Below are 18,471 nucleotides of genomic sequence, written 5' to 3'. Positions count from 1 at the left end.
CCTGTACAGCGGCGCTGACGAACCCCCATGTTGCTAAACCCGCACTTACAAGCATCCAATCTAGCGGCCACCAAAACGCGTCTCCAAGCAATCAACAGAACCCGAAAAAGAAGCAGACGAAAAAAAAAGAGCTCATAGAAGCCAATCAAATCCAACGCAACGAATAAAGAGCGCCCCCTCTTACGTTGATTGCATCAGGCGTGGGATAGAGGTATCACCTCCTCTCTCCTTCCCTTTATGAATGATCCATACAACCCACTCTCGCGGATCAAAATAATCTGACGTCACGTCCGGCGTCACATCCGGCGCCCGCGGCGGGGCGCTCGCGGCGGATGCCCGTAGCAGACGACGCTGTTGGAGACCCGCGGTAGTCGACGTAGTGATCGCAGGAGGAGAAATTCACGCCTGTCTCTCTGCATTTTGTGAGCTCCCGGCGGTTGATCGGAGGACTTCGAAGAGGGGTTCGTTTAGAATTCATGGCTGTGTCGTATCAGTGCGCTTTGAACACAACCTGAAAGAAGCTTTGGTGTGTGTTTCCTGTCTGTCGGATTTTCGCTACGTCTGGAAGAGGTGGTCGCCCATTTATTTCAAACACGCTGCAGGTGAGTTTCTGCACGATGCTTCTGCTATGTTGCCTGTGGCTGCGTGAACGGGGACTCTGAATTTCCTTTGCAAAGAGTGTTGTCAGCACTCTGTCATGCCCCAACATACCTAATCTTCTGTGCGTTGCGTGTACTCCTGCTATCAATGCAATGCGCTTCTGTGCATAACGGACACATGACAGGCGTGTCAGTCGTAACCGAAGGAAAATGATGCGCTAAATTGTGGTCAAAAGGTGGTACTCTTCATTTCATAGCTTTGTGACGTGACTTGAAGGGAGAACAAGCCGTTCGGTACGCGTAGCGGTGCCCCGTAGCATTCCCGAAATTCGACACGTTCCTTTTCCAGTTGAACTTCCCTCTTTTCTTCCATACAGAATAACGCAACGATGGTGTTTGCTTCGCGTAGTATCGTACCAGGAATAAGACATGCCGCTCCCGCATTATTTCAAACTATAGGCGTACACGTTCGCCGACATATCGTGCCAGTCTATCATTATCCTTTCAATCTGCACGTTAAGGAAAAAAATATGTCTGTGATTGTGATGCCTTTCGCCAGTGGCAATAACTCTCTCTTGTCTTCGTCTGCGCGGCGGTTATTGCGTTGCCTCCTTTTGTTTATTGGTCTCTGTTTTCGTGCCTCGTTTCCGCGGTAGATTATACGCTTTTAAATCTGTTTACGGCAACGCTATTTTACTGCCAGACTCGCAGAGAAGGACGAAACGAAGCGAAACCCTTATTAGAGGCAGCCGTCTGTTGCTGGTAAAACGTACGGGGAACAAACGTGAACTACGCTTCTCATTATGGAAATCTTCCGCTAATTGCTGCAAGTGTGCCGTCTGCAGTAGGCGCCTCGTTTTTCATTTACGGGCTTAGCAACTGCGCACTATTCCAGAAAGCAATCATCCCCCCCCCCCCCCCCCTGAGTAACGAGTAAACATGGCACACACGGTCACGTGCGCTTTTTATGCCCGGGACACGACAGAGAAACAGATACGAGCCGCGAACACATAGCGTGTGAGTCACATATGTCGCGGTATCATTCCAATTATGTGTGTGCGGGACGAAGGCCAAAGGAGGTCGGGCTTTCCATCTAATTAGGAGCCCGGAGGATTGGGTATGTGCCCAGTCACATGAGAAGCCGCAGGAAGTCCTCGTAGCGACTGGAAATTGACTGAACCACGTGACTGCCTCTGAGTCACATTTTATATCTTTTGTATAGCCGGGAGTGGAGTATTAGCTTCGTGAAACGATAATTAAATTTGGTCGATTGAACAGCTGGGAGATCAATCGATGACACAATGCACGCTATACAATTTTTCGATAAAACTGCTCCATTGCCAACTGCCGGAGAATTGCGGCCGCTACTACTCGGTCGTCTTATAATCGTTAATTATGTTTCGCTTTCTGGGAATCGGTAATAGAGTACTCGATTTTTTTCACGTAACAATGCGAAACATTTAACGATGAAGAACCTGGGACAGATAACTTCGAGGGAACTGCAGAGTTGGGCGACTTTTCACCTATATTTGCTTATTGTAAGAAACCGTACATTTTTTCTTCTTTTTTCATTTCCTTCTTTTTTTTTTTTTCTTCTTCCGTTTGCGGGATTTTTCTGTTGCAATGGCACAGTTCTTGCACACTAATGGGCAGTTTGGAATGAACAACTACTAGGCATTTCATGAGATTGCTCACTGTTAAATAACATAACGAAACGTCGATCTCTTCAGTTTTCCTTTTTTTTTTTTCGGGATGTACACGCTACAAGCAGAACTTCACAGCACAGTACACATTGATTGATCGATGGAAAAAGAAAAATATCGACGTATGGCTTTTTTTTAGTGTAGACGACTTTACTTACGCTAATTAATGTTAATTAATCTCAACTAATGTTAATTACATGTTTAATTAACACAATGTCTTTAAACGTGTGCAAAAAAAAAATCTCACGGACTGTATACACTACCGGGATGTAACTGTAGCAGCACTAGCTGCACCAACATCGCCTTTGGCCACATGACCCTGTTTGTGCCCTGCCATCTCGCGCTCACGAGACGCGAGCTAGTTACTTCTTCTTCTACTCGAGCGACCGGCTAGGACGGTCAATAAAATAGTTTGGTCCGACTTGACGCCTTTTGTCTCCTGGCCTCACTCAACACGCGACAACTGGTGACCCGGACGTGATGGCCACTGGACCCCCTTCTGCTACTGGCCCTCTCCCAGGACCACCAGGCCACTTTCCGCCAGTCCAGCAAGTCCCAGGACCACAGCAACAGAACGTTGCGGTGCCCGCTATTGCGGCGCCCCTGTTGCCCCCACCGCAAGTTTCCGCCGTCGCTATCAAGCTGCCGACGTTTTGGGCCGCCGATCCCGTCGTATGGTTCGGGCAAGCTGAGGCCCAATTCGCCCTTCGTCTCATCAGTGACCAACTGACGAAGTTCTACCACGTCGTTGCCGCACTTTCCCCTACTGATGCTTCCGAGGTGCGCGACTTGGTTGCCTCCCCACCGACACAATCACCATATGACGTGCTCAAGACTGAATTAATTCGCCGGACGTCTATGTCGGAGCAAAAGCGATTCCAGCGCCTGCTGACCCAAGAAGAACTCGGAGATCGCGCGCCTTCTCAGCTCTTACGGCGTATGCGCCAACTGCTCGGCGACCGTCCCGACAGCGCCGTAATCGACGATTCCCTGCTCCGCCAACTCTTCCTCCAGCGGTTGCCGGCCAATGTCTGCATGGTTTTAGCCGCTGCTGGCACCATGAGCCTGAACGACCTGGCCAACCTTGCCGACAAGATCATGGAAATGGCACCACCGCAGATCGCAGCTGTGGCCTCGCACCCCCCTTCTCCGCCTACGGCTACTGGTTCCAGCTCGCCGCAAGCAGTGGACCTTTCTCAGCTCGTGGAACAGATCTCCAACCTGCAGCTGGAGGTTGCAGCCCTCCGCCACTGCAGTCCTTCTCCGTCTTCACGCCGATCCCGCTTCGCGCATCGACGTTCCCCATCTCCAGCTGGAATTTGCTGGTATCATCGCCGTTTCCGCACCAAGGCATGCTTCAGCTTGGAATCGTCCGGCCTTCTTCCAGCAGTTGGTCATCAGCCTTGCACATGGTACCGAAGAAGACCGGAGATTGGAGGCCGTGCGGCGACTACAGAGCCCTTAATAAGGTTACTGTGCCAGATCGCTATCCCATCCCGCATGTTCACGATTTCGCCTCCAATCTCCACGGCATGACCATGTTCTCCAAGGTCGATTTCGTAAAAGCTTACCATCACATTCCAGTAGAACCCTCCGACGTTTCCAAGACTGCCATCGTTACACCATTCGGCATGTTCGAATATCTCAGGATGCCCTTTGGTCTGCGAAACGCCGCCCAGACCTTCCAACGTTTTATGGATCAAGTGCTGCGCGGCCTTCCCTTTGCGTTTGCCTACATAGATGACATCCTCGTTGCCAGCGGGTCCCCCGAGGAGCACGAAGACCACCTTCGCGCGCTTTTCCAGCGTCTCCAAGAGTTCGGCATTGTTGTGAACGCCGAAAAATGCGAGTTCGGCAAGCCATCGCTGGAGTTCCTCGGGCACCTAATCAGCAGCGACGGCATCCGCCCTCTCGACCACAAAGTTCTTGCCATACGCAACTTCCCAACGCCAACGTCACTGCGTAAGCTGCGAGAGTTTTTGGGAATGGTGAACTTTTATCGACGATTTATTCCCTGCTGTGCGCGCATTTTGCGACCTCTGACAGACATGCTGCGCGGCACGCCATCTTCAACGCCGTTTTCGTGGACGGAAGAAGCGAACACCGCTTTCCTCGCTGCCAGACAAGCCCTTGCAGACGCTACTGTCCTCGTCTACCCGAAACACGGCGCGCCAACTAACATCATGGTTGACGCCTCTGACCATGCTGTTGGCGGTGTCTTACAGCAGTACATCGACGGGCAGTGGAGACCTTTGTCTTTCTTCTCGCAGAAGCTCTCTCCAGCGCAGTCCCGCTACAGCGCGTTTGGCCGTGAGCTCCTCGCTGCCTATTTAGCCATCCGCCACTTCAGGTATTTCGTCGAAGGAAGAACGTTCTACATCCTGTCAGATCACAAGCCTTTGACTTACGCGTTCCTGTCCAAGGCTGCCGACAGTTACACTCCCCGTGAAGCCCGACAGCTGGCCTTCATAAGTGAGTTCACCGTCGACATCCGCCACGTGAACGGAACCGACAACCCTGTAGCGGATGCTCTGTCCAGGATGCACGTCGATGCTGTCACCTTTCCGAAGTTGACGATGGACTATTCCAAGATCGCCGAGGCGCAGCAGTCAGACGAAGAGCTGCGGAAACTGCGAGATTCTGCCACCACTCTTTCTTTCGAAGAGGTGCCTCTGCCCGGATCGCTCCTCAAGTTAACTTGCGACATCTCCACGGGCAGACCCAGGCCGTTCATTCCGCAGGTTTTCCGTCGCCTTGTCTTTGATAGCGTGCATGCCCTAGCCCACCCTGGTATCCGCGCCACGCAGAAGCTGCTCACCACCCGCTTTCTATGGCCATCGATGAACGCCGACGTTCGGGCATGGACCCGCGCTTGCCTCGTCTGCCAACGTGTGAAAGTCAACCGGCACAACAAGGCACCTTTAGCAGCATTCCCGCTCCCTGACGCCCGATTTTCGCACGTGCACATCGATCTCGTGGGCCCGCTTCCCCCGTCGCATGGTCATTCATACCTGTTAACATGCGTTGACAGATTTACGAGGTGGCCAGAAGCAATTCCCATCGCCGATTCCACCGCCGAGACCGTTGCCGAAGCCTTTTTGCACGGCTGGATAGCCCGTTTTGGTGTGCCTGCTACCCTTACCACAGATCGCGGCCGCCAATTTGAAGCCAGGCTGTTCACCCAGCTCTTGGAGACCCTCGGCACACATCGGATACGAACCACCTCATACCACCCCCAAGCAAACGGGCTCGTTGAGCGTTTTCACCGTCACCTTAAGGCCTCCCTCTCCTGCGCGCGTGAGCGTACCCAGTGGTTCGCCGCTCTTCCTACAGTGCTGCTCGGTATTCGGACGGCCCTCAAGCAAGACATCGGCGCCTCCAGCGCAGAACTCGTCTACGGGACGTCACTACGTTTGCCATCAGAATTCTTCCATCCTGTGCGCCCCGAAGCAGCCGAGCCATCGTCATTCCTTCACCAACTCCGTTTGACAATGTCCCAGCTCTGCCCTTCCCCAACCCGACGAAGCCTTCGTAGCCATCCCTTCATCAGCCCAGAGCTTGAAAGCTGTACACACGTTTTTATTCGCCGGGATGCCGTTCGTAAGCCTCTTCAGCCTCATTTCGACGGCCCCTTTCAAGTTCTGCACCGATACGCCAAGTTCTACCGTGTACAGCTTAATGGCCGCGAGGACAACATTTCCATCGATAGGCTGCAGCCCGCTCACCTAGACCCCTCATCTCTGGCGCATTTCACCCAGCTGGAAGTTTCTTCAGATTCGAACAAGTCTGACACACAGCATGACGATCGTACCGCCCCCTCAGCCATATCTCGATCTTTCCCACTGCGCCCAGCTTCAAGCAAGCACGTATCGTGGGATCTGCACCGCACTATCCAGCCTGCAGCTTCAGCATCATCTTTCTCCAGGGGAGGGAGGATGATGTAGCAGCACTAGCTGCACCAACATCGCCTTTGGCCACATGACCCTGTTTGTGCCCTGCCATCTCGCGCTCACGAGACGCGAGCTAGTTACTTCTTCTTCTACTCGAGCGACCGGCTAGGACGGTCAATAAAATAGTTTGGTCCGACTTGACGCCTTTTGTCTCCTGGCCTCACTCAACACGCGACATAACTTTCAAAAGAGCGTGATCGGTATAGACACGGAAAACACACGCACACACAAATTTCAGATATACCGCTTTTGGGTGGTATATCATCTTGCGTGCACGTCCATCGATGATGAAAGGGAAAAATCGTGTTGCAGAATGGCAAACGCTTCCTCACTCGATGCACGCTCTGCCCTCACCCATTCGATTGATGCACCCACCTGTACTCGCCGACCACCAGCACATGGCGGAGCCAATTGCCTAACAGAACTCAGCTACCGAAGAGAAATGGTCCTTCACGATACAGCCTGAACGACACTCGCCGTGTCCAATAGCACCCGTTTCACGGGGCAATCTTAGCGCACGGAGCGGCCGTGTACTGCTGCGACCGCCGCACTCTCTCTCTTCTTTGGCTGTTGGGTACCACGTGACGCACGATTGCGAGTACATATCTAATTTTTTTCTGTTTTTTTTTATTCTGAGCGCTAGGGTTGTTTCGTACTATCTCGTTAAGTGTCGCAAGCCTTCGAAGTCTAACTGAGCTCACGGCAACCATGCTTTTCAAGAGGAAAGATGTGGCGCTCTTCACAACCTCATTTTCGAAAAGGAAACTTTTTTCCTGCCTCGGCTCTACGCATTTTTGCTATTGTTCTCTCATCATAGAAGAATTGTCCGCCGAGCACGCACCGCGAGTCAACGTGGTCACACGCACATATCCGTCGTGAGCGTACGTTCGTCATGGGTTTCTGCGATCGGGAGTTTGTTACGGTTGGCCGTTTCATGTTCCCGCACGAGGACGACTGATTCGTGCGGCACGTTTGCAGTCACTTTAGACAACGTTCTGTGAACACTTCAAATATTCATTTTACCTTTTTTTTTTTTTTGTACCCGCGCATGAACAGTTGAGTCAAAGTTCATCACATCTCATACTCTCCTATCCTTGGTCGAGGTGCTACCCGTGGGAACACCCTTCTCTCTTCTCAGGTTATACACTTCTTTCCGTTTCTAGAAGATGATGAAGAGGCGTTTTGGGGACTTGTGTGCTACTATGCTCACCATAGTGTTACAGTGTCTAATGGACAGGGCGATATTTTGCTGTTGGTGCTCAACTGATACGAAGTCAATGTAATAGGTTCGATGGGAAGGTGTATTGGCACTTGTTAAGGTCGTCGACAAGGGCTAGATGTTATCTTCACGTCCGTTTTTTTTTTTTTTTTTTTCAGATACCACTAGCTACTTCCTCTTTCTTTGTTAATTTTGAAATATACGTTGGTGAAGGATTTTCGGCAACAAACTATCGTCGAATAGTCTTTAGATATTTACACAATCAAAATCTTTCGGAATGTGCTTTCGCTGAGATCTACGCAAGTATTTCGTAGTTTGCATTTCAGTACGACATTCAATACCTGTACCCAGTTTGCAGCTCCACTAGCGCGGGCAACGTTTTAGCTACACCGCAATACACTACCGTTTCACAAACCTATAAACCAGGCGTCAAAGGCTGACTAAAAAAAAATAGTCTAATGACGTCATAATGATTCGCCATCTCCTCGTTTTGGATTTTTATGCGTTTGAGTTCGAATTTTTATGCGTATACAGTCATACATATGCGTCAACAGTACATGTTATTGCGTAGAGAAACACTGTCGCGCAAGCCACTGACGCTGCACGTTATCCTATTCGTCTGCGTATGCATACGGGCACCTGCATATAGCCCCGGGAAGAATATACATATTCTGTTGGAAATCACGCAACGCGCTGCCTGATGCACATTCGTTATGTGCCGCGCTCCGTGGATGCACTAATAGGGGCCGTCCAATTATGGCACAACCGCGGCGACTGATATGGAAATGTCGGGACCCGGTACGCTGTTTAATGAGGCCACGCTGTTTATTCCGGTAACGAAGCCCACGTCGCAAAGCGCTTGCCTCCTCAGAAAATGCATGGAGCTCGCAGTTGCACGCGTCTATGCTCGTCATTGGTATTGCTGCTGTTATGAAGTTGGAACGCTTCTTGTATGCGTACAAGCTCACGTGGTGGAGTGGCTAGCGTGCTGACCACGTCGAGACTGCCCAACGTCATCACTTATTTATTGGACCGATATTGGCAATACTGGCCCAATCTTGGTCAAATCTTGGACCAATACGTTGCCAGTATTGGTCCAATATTGGGCCGGCATTGGCCCGATAGTGGGGCGACATTGCCAGTATTGGTCCAATAGTGGGCCGGCATTGCCAGCATTAGTCCAATATTGGGCCGGCATTGCCAGTATTGGTCCAATATTGGGCCGGCATTGCCAGTATTGGTCCAATATTGGGCCGGCATTGCCAGTATTGGTCCGATATTGGGCCGGCATTGTCAGTATTGGTCCAGTAGTGGTCCAAGATGTCGTGCTGCCTGGGTGGTTCGAATCCCGGTGCCGCCTGTGCTGTCTGGTGTATTTTCCCGGGTTTTCCTCAGACGCTGTAAGGCAGTTCCCTTAGAAGTCGGCCCAGGACGCACATTCCCCCAGAGCGTTAGTCGTAACGTTGCCCACCTCCGTAAGGTTGAGATACGGCGAGCTCTTTCATTAGCACCGCCACCAGAGTTCTTGTATGCGTATAAGACAAGGCTATATATACAGGAAGGATTGCGCCACTTTGATATTGCTCGTTTTTGGTGTGTCATCTTGAATTTGGCATTTCACGTCTCGTGACAACTATGATGAGCCTGTGATGATGTAGGACTGGTTCGCTTGTGGATCTGCCTTGCGAACTTGCGTGCGGTTTAACGCCGCCACTATTGAGGCCATCGTTCCTAAACGTCCCAACTCGAAAGTAGTGCGCACTAATAACACTACTGAACTTTACAGCATCCTAAGTATTGTTCCAAGAAACGCCCCTTTCGTAATTGATAACGGTATCTCCACTTATCGTATGTGCACCTGTAGAATGCAGCGAACAATAAGGGAGAAAGAGATGAGCATGGAACACAGAGTAAGGCTGGAGATAAAATCCCAAATCAAATTTTACTGAATTCGTTTTGCAACGAGTATGGATCGTCTGAATAATACAAACAGTAGATATTATAATCTTCTATTGTTTGGTAATAATTCCATATGCCACAGACCAACCAGACCACAGGCTCGCATAATTATATTCAATTTTGTCCGTCTAATTTCCCTCCCTGCACCGCACACACACCTGGCAGATCAGCATTCACCGCCACCGTTAATAACTCACGTCAAAGCTTGCGCAGGCTTATACAACTTAAACAGAGACTCGCGCAGTCCAGATATGTTCCGTGTAAATATTAATCAGCCTCGAGCTGAAGCACACACCACGAAGTCGCCCCAGCTGGAGTCCGATAAATGAAAAATTTAAATCGAGAGTCGAATCATAAATATAAAAAAGAGAAAAAGTAAAAAAAAAAAAAACGAAATATCTCGCCACTGTCTGCTACTCTAATGAAAGCAAGCAGAGAGAGCGAGGGTCGATTATTACGCTGACTGAACAAATATTTTCCTTCCATTGGTGCGGCAATTTGGAGGCGAGCGCAGGAACCACCTTCAATCTCGGCTGTCTCCCTCCCCCCTCTTTTTTTTTTTATTGATAATTGTAACGACACGGCAAATATTTACGCCCGGGAATGAAGAGGAGGCTAACTCAGTGGCCGTAACTTTTAGCGAGATGACGCTTTATTATGACGGCGGCATGCGGATGATGTACACGTCCAATCTCATCCAGCACTTCCGGGCTGACGGTATATTATACTCCGGGCGCCTTCAGCTTGAAATGCGCCTGTATGCAAAAAGAACGTGCTTAAACTACCACCGGCACGGATCACAGTATATACTGCCGGTTCGTGACTTAGTGATGCCGATATCATTCCTGAAAAAACAAACCGGGATTAACTGACTTTTTTTTCTTTAAAAAGTGGATAAAGCTCTGGCTAGCTCTTCTTTCTTTTTTTTTTCCCCTCAAGGTAATGTAAAGTATACAAGCGTTGCTGGTAAATCGATTATCTTCGTTGAATGTTTTTGCCAAAGGTTCTGCCTGCTGGCTGTGTAGTGCTAGGGGTTTCTACTGTTAGCTTACTACCGCTGCGGTTTCTGTGGACGTCTGCTACTTTTGGTAATTTGCTTTTTGTCACATCATATCTGGCACCCTACTAGTAAACGTGGTACAAAACGAAATAAAAAATGCGAATAAGAGTCAAAATGCAGGCTAGCTGGTGATACATGAAGTTTGACTGAACCCCGAGACAAGGAAAACATACACGAGAATGTGTTTGTGATGTGGTTGTGAAATTTCATAAAAATGCATAAAACAGTGGCACTTTGCTATCAACGCTGCTCGCTGCAAGCGCCACGGTCACGCCAAGTAGTCCTCAGGGAATCGCTAGCACGGCTCAAGTGTATGTGCGGCATCTATCGTATATCAAAGTAAGCACCGCTTTCAGTTTTCACGGTTGCAAGAAGGATACACGTAACGATCACATATCAACGTGTAGCCTAAACACGTCACTCCACAGATTCTTGTCTGTCCTTGTATGTGCATAAGCTTTCTCGTATGGGACGAATTTCAAAAACTAAACCGTAAAAATGCCTTCTATCCCCTCTGCCTCACATGTGATGACATTGGAGAGCCATTTATTCGGCGGCAGTGACGTGTGTTTGAAAAGCGGACTCTTCTGTCGACTACGCTGGTGGAAGACACAAATTGGCACGCAGGGAAAACAAGCCGTCCTGTCCGGCTTCCGCGAGGTGAACGGAGCAACACGCCCACTGCTATACCGAAGCTCATTCGATAACGGCAAATAAATATGCAAAATAAAAGTGCATACAATAAACTCGCTTTATTTGCCGATGGGTGGCGGTAGTGGCGTTGATACTTTACATAGCTGTTTCCCTGATCATATGGCGGTATAGCATGCAGACGTGGGTCATCGTAGAGGCAGGTGCACCTGTTTGGCGGCATTGTTTGATGAGGGACTAGAAAGGGAGTATTTGTGGCTCCTCCCTGTCGGCATACAAAACTCTCACGAACTGGGGTCATTTTCGTTATTGCGTTCGCGAGAAAACGGGATGGTTGAAGGCACATTGCAAGGGACTGCCTTTTTCTTTTTTGCAAGTATAATGTCATTACGATGAATGAGAGTCAAACATTGGAGCGGCAAGTGTTCTGTGGCGTGCATATTATGTAATACGCGGGCACAGTGAAAACACAGAAACAAACCGGGGGCGTACTGGACTTCGGGTTTCAAGATGAACTTAGGATTTTGGTGTCGTTTTTCTTTCTCGTTCTGTTCCTGTATTGAAGGCTTAAGGACGGGCGAATTCGCAATGTTTGACGACATACATTCCTCTTTTCTTTCTTTTGAAGCGTGAAGGGAGGTAGGCAGCATTTTGTACCAAAATCCTAGCGACGCTTCTAATATCGAGACATAAGAACATTCGAAAGTAGCATGGTGTGATACTCTTTCACAGTGGCGGTGAGGCTATGTCGCTACTGATTCTTTGTGACTACATTACCTTCAGGTTGCTAGTCAGTGCCTGTGTCTCTTAGCTATGCCTTTTGTTCCCAACGTGTTTTACAACTCAGTTACCAACAAGCCGCACGTTGTCCTCTTCTTTACACTCACGTGGCTTTCCCACTTTCATTTTTTTTATTTTTTGAAGAGTAGCGAGCCAAATATCTGCTGACCTCTCTCACCACTTAAAAAAAGATGATCGTCTCTTCGAGAGAAGAAGAGAGAAGGAAAGAAAGCACGAGACCATCCGCCATTATCTTCATTAACTTTTCCGAGAGAACGACAAAAACAGAAAACACGCAGTTCCCGGCACGGACGTTCTCGCGGCATGTCGTCCACGACTTTCCGTCCGTGCCGTACAGGCGCGCTTTCGTAGCTTCCATCAAGCAAAGTGTATTTTAACTGCGCCAGAAGTCTCCTCATAAAAGGCTCCATTCGCTGCTTCCCTTGTATTAGCCGAAGAACTTTCAGGAAAATAGAGACGACCGCGTCTTCCTAAGTGGCTGCCTGACCCTCTGTTGCCAAATCTCGTTCCGACGCCCTGCAAACGAGGAGCTCTGTGGTCACACGGAGCGGCGGCGATACGTCGACGGAAGGCTGGGAATCCGCGGGAGAGGTTTGGTGGAGGATTAATCCTGCATTCTTTGCGGTTTTCTTTTCTTTTTATTTGCGTTTCGGCTTTCTTTATTACGTTGTGTCTTTGCGTACGTTCTGGCAGGGTTGAGAACTCCTGACAGCAATGACGTCGATTCCCCAACAACACAGAATATCCTCTGGATGTATACGAATAATGTGCCAATGGATTCGTACGTCCGACGTATACCCTGAGGATATCCATCGGACATTAGAGTTTTTTATGATATTATTCGGACATCCAGAGGATATTCGGTGCTGTTGGGGGTTGTCTGTGTCGAAATACGACACCAGTTTTTTCGGGGGAACGTCTCATCAAAATTGCGTTGCACGTGCTTTTTCTGCTGGGTTCGATTGTCTATTCGATGCAAGCTTATTTTATCGAACATTTATCGGCGTTATTGAGAGGAGAATTACTCCGCCTGTTTGTGTAACAACCGTCTCTATTTTATTTTATTCCATCCATCCACGGCGCGAAGGTAGGATGGCAATTTTACGAACCACGTTACGAAGGAGCATGATAAACTACTCCCTTATATAAGAACGGTCCAATACAGAGAGCGCCTGGGAAAAAACGAAAATAAGGCACATTTATAGCGGATGAAAAATGGTACCTGGAATGCAGGCTTCTCAATCTAATCATGAAAAACAAGCGTTGATATGCGGGCTGCGAAAATAAAAATAAAGAAAATAAAACAGGCAACGACATTTCGTGGCTTTACGTCGCGAGACAACTATAATAATCAATATTAAAATACAATAAAATACAGGGTGAGTCTCGCAAACGTTACCCATTTTGATCGCATCGTAAAGATAGAAGACGGGGTTTATCCAACACCAAACTTTGCTGACTGGTAGCCGTTTGTATGAAGTTTCGTTGGAATTTTTTGTGAGTGTTATGGTCCCGTAAAAGAAAAGTTAAAAATCGAGTAAAATTTTGCTCTGTGCATTTTCTATGGCCTATCTCACTCAAAAGCCGCCATTTTCTGCTGTGTGCGCTTCATTTTCATTTCACGAGACTGGAACAAGAGGATTGGTGCATAACGTCAGAATCGGCATGTCACATCGTTGCAGGCAGCGCTACCTGTGTGAAGTGAAGTGAGTGTGAAGCAGACGCAAGAAGAAATGGCGATATTTGTGTGGGATAGGCCATTGAAAATGCATGGGCCGAGATTTTGCTTTATTTTTAATTTTCTTTCTACATGATCGTAGGGCTTACAAAAAAATAGAATGAAACTTCAGATAAGATGGCTATCGGTCTATAAAGTTTGGGATGGGTCAAACCTAGTCTTCTATTTTTAAAGTGCGATCGAAATATGTAACGTTTGCTAGAATAACCCTGTAGGTAGTAATGAGCCAGATTGTAAAAAAATAAAATAAAATTAAACGATGGGGGATTGAATTTAAAAAAAAAAGCACAGACTTTTTCGCTTGTACGGAGTCGCCCACATGGCTGTACGGTTTTGTAGTTTACGATGCGTCTCACCCCACATGTCGTGGACGGAAGTTCAGCTGCGTAGCTCTCCCCCTTTGAAAACTGAGAAGCACTGAACGTCCTGCTGTATAAACTTCATCACTTATCTTTCGCTGAGTTGTGAGAAACGTGCGTGTGACTAACGAGACTACTGACTAACAAATAGCGACTCCGTTTACACAGCAGTCGATATGTCATCTGGTACGAAGAACTCGCTGGCCAGACGCGCTGACTACATCCCCTATTCAGTTGTATAAACAGGGCTGTGGGCGCTGGTCATGATCACTTTGTTTTGGTTTCCCCGTGGTATCTAAAGGGGGCGGTGGAGGTCGACGCAGTTCTAGAGATGTTGATCTTGATGTTGACGAAAAATAATAGGGAGATATAAGTTCCAGAGAGGGCGTTGAATCACAAACCAGTCCTTCGAAACAGTTTGTGAGAAATTGAGATAACCAGTTATGAAAACGAGAAATAACGTCTTCCTCTTCGAATACGTATCGACAGCATTTTTTATGCATCGATAGGTGTGATACATCGATCGCGCCTGTGGTAGGGTTCTTGAGTCAAAGAAGACCGTGACAAAGGATGTCGTCTTGTATTACAAAAAAATTAAAAACCAAACATGAGGATATGTAAGCTCCACGATAATAAAAGGCGGCTGCTTCACTGCACGTAGAGCTGCTTTTTAGCAAAATGTAATGAAGAATAATGGGATAAGAAAAAAATGTAGAAAGGTGTAAGCGACTATGGAGGCAAACTGACCCTGAAAAGTCAAGTTATAGATGAGAGATGCCAATGAGCCCAAAGACTCAAAACACATTGTCTGCCTCCGATATCTTCAAGGAAGGATATCAGGGCTACAGGAGCACGCCCCCTGTTGGGGGGGGGGGGGGTAAAAATAAGCGTTAGAAACAATGACAAATAGATAGGTTGCAATCGATGCCTAATCTATACTTCGAGCTTTGCAATGCAATAACACGCCAGCAACGAACACTTTGTTCTTTTCCGTTGGATTCGATATGGAGTTCCACGTAATGCCTGAGCACTGTCTAACCTTAGGAAAGCTCTACATGCCTTACGCCACTTAGAGAGATATGGCATGGTATGATATATGCCATAGTAATGTTTAAAATATTACACACAAAAAATGACTGAAATGCGGTACCGCCTTCATTCCTCGTACACAAGCCTCGAGAGAGGAAATCGTGTCTTTCAGCATTCCTCTCATTTACACGTGGCTTCCTTCTCAGTGTGAGTAAAGGTAATGCAAAGCCACCTTCCAGGCAAACGCACATTCCCATCACCATGTTTACCGAAACATCCACGCAACCTCGCCATGGATAGCTGGCAACTTCATCTCGTATCCGCCTACTACGTCTACACCCCGTCTTTTTCCCTTCAAGAAACCTGGCACGCGTCAAAAATCCACGCCACAACTGTTCATCACGAGTCCTAAGTACGAGCCAGTCGCTGTGCCTTCCCCCAGCATCGTAAAGAATCACGAAAGCCGGAAACGTAGCCAAAGACAGACGTCCGTATGGCTCTCATTTGGCCCTACGTCGTCACGCAGTCGTTTCCACCACGGAGAGAAAGGCCAGTCCCGTCTCGGACTGTCAGCGAGGCAATTAGTGCAGGCTGGCCCTGCGTGTTTTAAGCCTAACTTCCGCTGCATACATACGATATGCGTGTGCGTCCAGAGAGAAAGCCCATGCGATGTGAGTTGTCTGACTCAGCGTGTGTCCTTATACATTCTAAGCTGAGCCACTCGGGCCTGAGGATAATGGGGGGAGATATACGGTGGAAAGAGAAAGAGAGAGAGAGAGAAAAAAAAGTCGGAAGTGGGTTCAGAATTGCGAGGAGCAGTGAAGCACGGTTAATTGGATTGCTTCGGTCTAAAAGGTTCCACCTGCATGAACGCTGTTCTGTCTACGGACGGGATGGGCGTTGCTTGTTGCGGCAATGAGCAGGCGGAGGGTTACGACTATAGTGGAAGAAGAGATGGGATGTACAGCTTAGAGAGGGAGAGTGTGAGTGAGAGAGGACGTTGGACTTCACATTCCGTAATGAATTTTGTGATAAAAGGGGGGAGGGGGAGCACACATTGGCCGGCGGCCTGTACGACAGCGAGGTCGTCCAAAGCTTCTTGCGAGCGAGAAGACGTCTGGGAGGGGGGGTGGGTATTTATTTGAATAAACGAAACAAGGGGAAACAGCCAAACGGGACGCCGGCTTGCTATTCCACAAAGAAGAAAGAAAAATAAATGAAAGAAGAATAAAATAAAAAGAAATATAGGATAAACTAACAAACGGTGAAAGAATTAGGATGAGATGAATTACAGAAAAAGATGTCTTGACAAACAAACAAAAAATATGAGGTTAATGCGTTGAGGGTGAGAGTGGGGTCACGAAGAATGAGACAGCACGACTTGAGTTCACAGGCTGTTCATGAGGCCTGTGTCGCCCAAGAAAGTTATAACTGCTTTTGTCACAGACCGCTGTGTGGGTGATCGTGCTGGGCCGAGCAGAGTGCCCAAAGAAAGGTCTGTGCATCGCAGCTCGAGTAGGCATCGTGTCAGCGTGGCTCGAGGGGTGTCGAATCTGTGACAGTCGAGATGATGATGTTGAATATCGGCTTCAACAGTGCAAGTGGGGCATTTGGGCGAGTGGAGAAGACCCAGTGAAGAAGAGGTCGGGTTTGATTAGTAACTAGCCGACTTACTAGTAGTAGTTTTGACGACGAGTTGCAGTTACGTTATATTAGCTCGATAAAGGAAAAATGGAGGTGTTAATCCCGTGGTAACAACGCTGTATTGATACCTGTTGCGTCCTTTACAGTGTTGATAGTTGATACTCAGTATATAGGTTTACATGTGATGTACGGGTCATTTACATTCTTCGATTATCACTGATTGGTCGGAATCTTCCATCCATAACTTTATTCCGAATCGATCACATGAGCTTTGTCGGCGTTCACTTCCATTAAGTGCCTATACCGAGGCCACTTCAAGTTGCCTAGAAACATTGCCAAGCGATTACAACACACATGCGTGCTGCTGAATTTCACAGAACGGGAAATCAGTGTACATTTGGGGCCTTTCTTTAGTGTGACCTTATTGTGAAGGGGCTTATTAATTCATTCCCCACATCACCACCAGCAATGGGGCAGGGTATCGCCCCCTGGTGGTGAAACTCCCTATTCATCATCTCCAAATAGAGTTGTTGCTGTTCTTGTTCGTTAGTGTGACACGAAAGCTGAACACATCTGTCTAATCGTTTTTTATACATTATTATTTGCTTCTTTTTTTAAAGCTTTGGCTATCCCATCTCAATGACAAAAGGGACAGAGCTATAAAACCACATCCGAGCAGCTGCATCTCTTGAAAATTTAAGGCTTTATAAGAACCCCCCCCCCCCTTTTTGATGCTTATACTATGGGCACATTCCAGTCCTCTCCTCTTGTCTGTACAAACATTTAACATCTTACATTTAAGATTCTTCTTCATCTCGTTGGTCTAAAAATACAACGTACGCTCCTCTCTTATAACACTTTCTTAAGAAATCAACCGACCTATAAGCAGAAGAGCAAACGTGAAGGAGCGGCCGTGTCTCTACTACTCGAGTGCACTTAAGAACAATCTCCTCCCTAAATACGCCTGCACTATTGGACATGCAGAACACTCGATCTCTTGTACTGCATTCAGACAGAGATTACGTGCTTGGCTGTATTTTCCGAAGGCGGGTGTAGCCGTTGGAGTGCTTTCAAAATACGCCACAAGGGTCATTGAAGAGCTGCTTTCTTAAGAGCCAGATGTACCAGACGCCTAGGTGGAGTCTCGAGTGCCCGAGCGTGCGTGCAACCCCTCAGCTGTCAGGGGATGAACGATTCGCTGTGCGTTTATACACCCACACACGGGACGCTGCTATCAGTGTAAACCTTATGGGGCTACGTAGCGAAACACTGTCAGTCATTATGTGTGCAGGATAAAGAAGGGTTGTAGCCTGTCAAGAAAGAGGTTACTGGGCTGAAAGGGCCAACGGCGCAGTGCATTGCCCTGTACCGCGGCCGTGACTGTACGTACGGCTCTATCTTGTTTAGTGAGGTGTTCTGCTTTGCGTTAGCTTTGGTTGTGCAAGACTTTCTTACGAAGACGTGTTGTCGGAAAGTTTCCTCCAATCATAAGATGGCCACTCCGCGAATATAGTTGAAGCTGGAGATGGGATTTTATTTTATCCCGGTCCGCTGAAGCATTTACGTGGTCTTTCTTGTTTCGAACTTCGGTCAGATTGACGTGTTTACTATGTTCAGCACGTAAAGAACTGCCGTACGTTTTCGTTTTTTTTTCTTTTTTGTTTTAATGAGGAAACGCAGAAGATTCGAATGGTCCACCTCAGATATGCCAATTTTAGCTATGCTGACGTTATAAAGTGCGTCTAGCTGTGTAGCTCTA

General features: G+C 48.0%; 2 protein-coding genes across 2 annotated transcripts in view; both read left to right on the top strand.

Annotated features, from left to right (window-relative positions):
- Positions 1 to 301: 301 nt before the first annotated feature.
- The window catches only part of LOC135393987 (LIM domain only protein 3-like), a 56,698-nt gene continuing 38,528 nt past the window's right edge, over positions 302 to 18,471 (top strand). Inside the window, exon 1 of the mRNA XM_064624404.1 lies at positions 302 to 602. The gene's annotated coding sequence lies outside the window, so the exon portion shown is untranslated. The remainder of the gene's footprint in view (positions 603 to 18,471) is intronic.
- Positions 2,783 to 3,838, top strand: LOC135395196 (uncharacterized). The gene has a single exon (XM_064626436.1). The coding sequence runs from the start codon at positions 2,783 to 2,785 to the stop codon at positions 3,836 to 3,838; it is 1,056 nt and encodes a 351-aa protein (XP_064482506.1).

The sequence above is a fragment of the Ornithodoros turicata genome, chromosome 5 (genome assembly GCF_037126465.1).
Source record: "Ornithodoros turicata isolate Travis chromosome 5, ASM3712646v1, whole genome shotgun sequence".
Taxonomy (NCBI): Eukaryota; Metazoa; Arthropoda; class Arachnida; order Ixodida; family Argasidae; genus Ornithodoros; species Ornithodoros turicata.
Note: the sequence above shows the minus strand (reverse complement) of the source record. Positions and strands in the feature narration are given on the sequence as shown.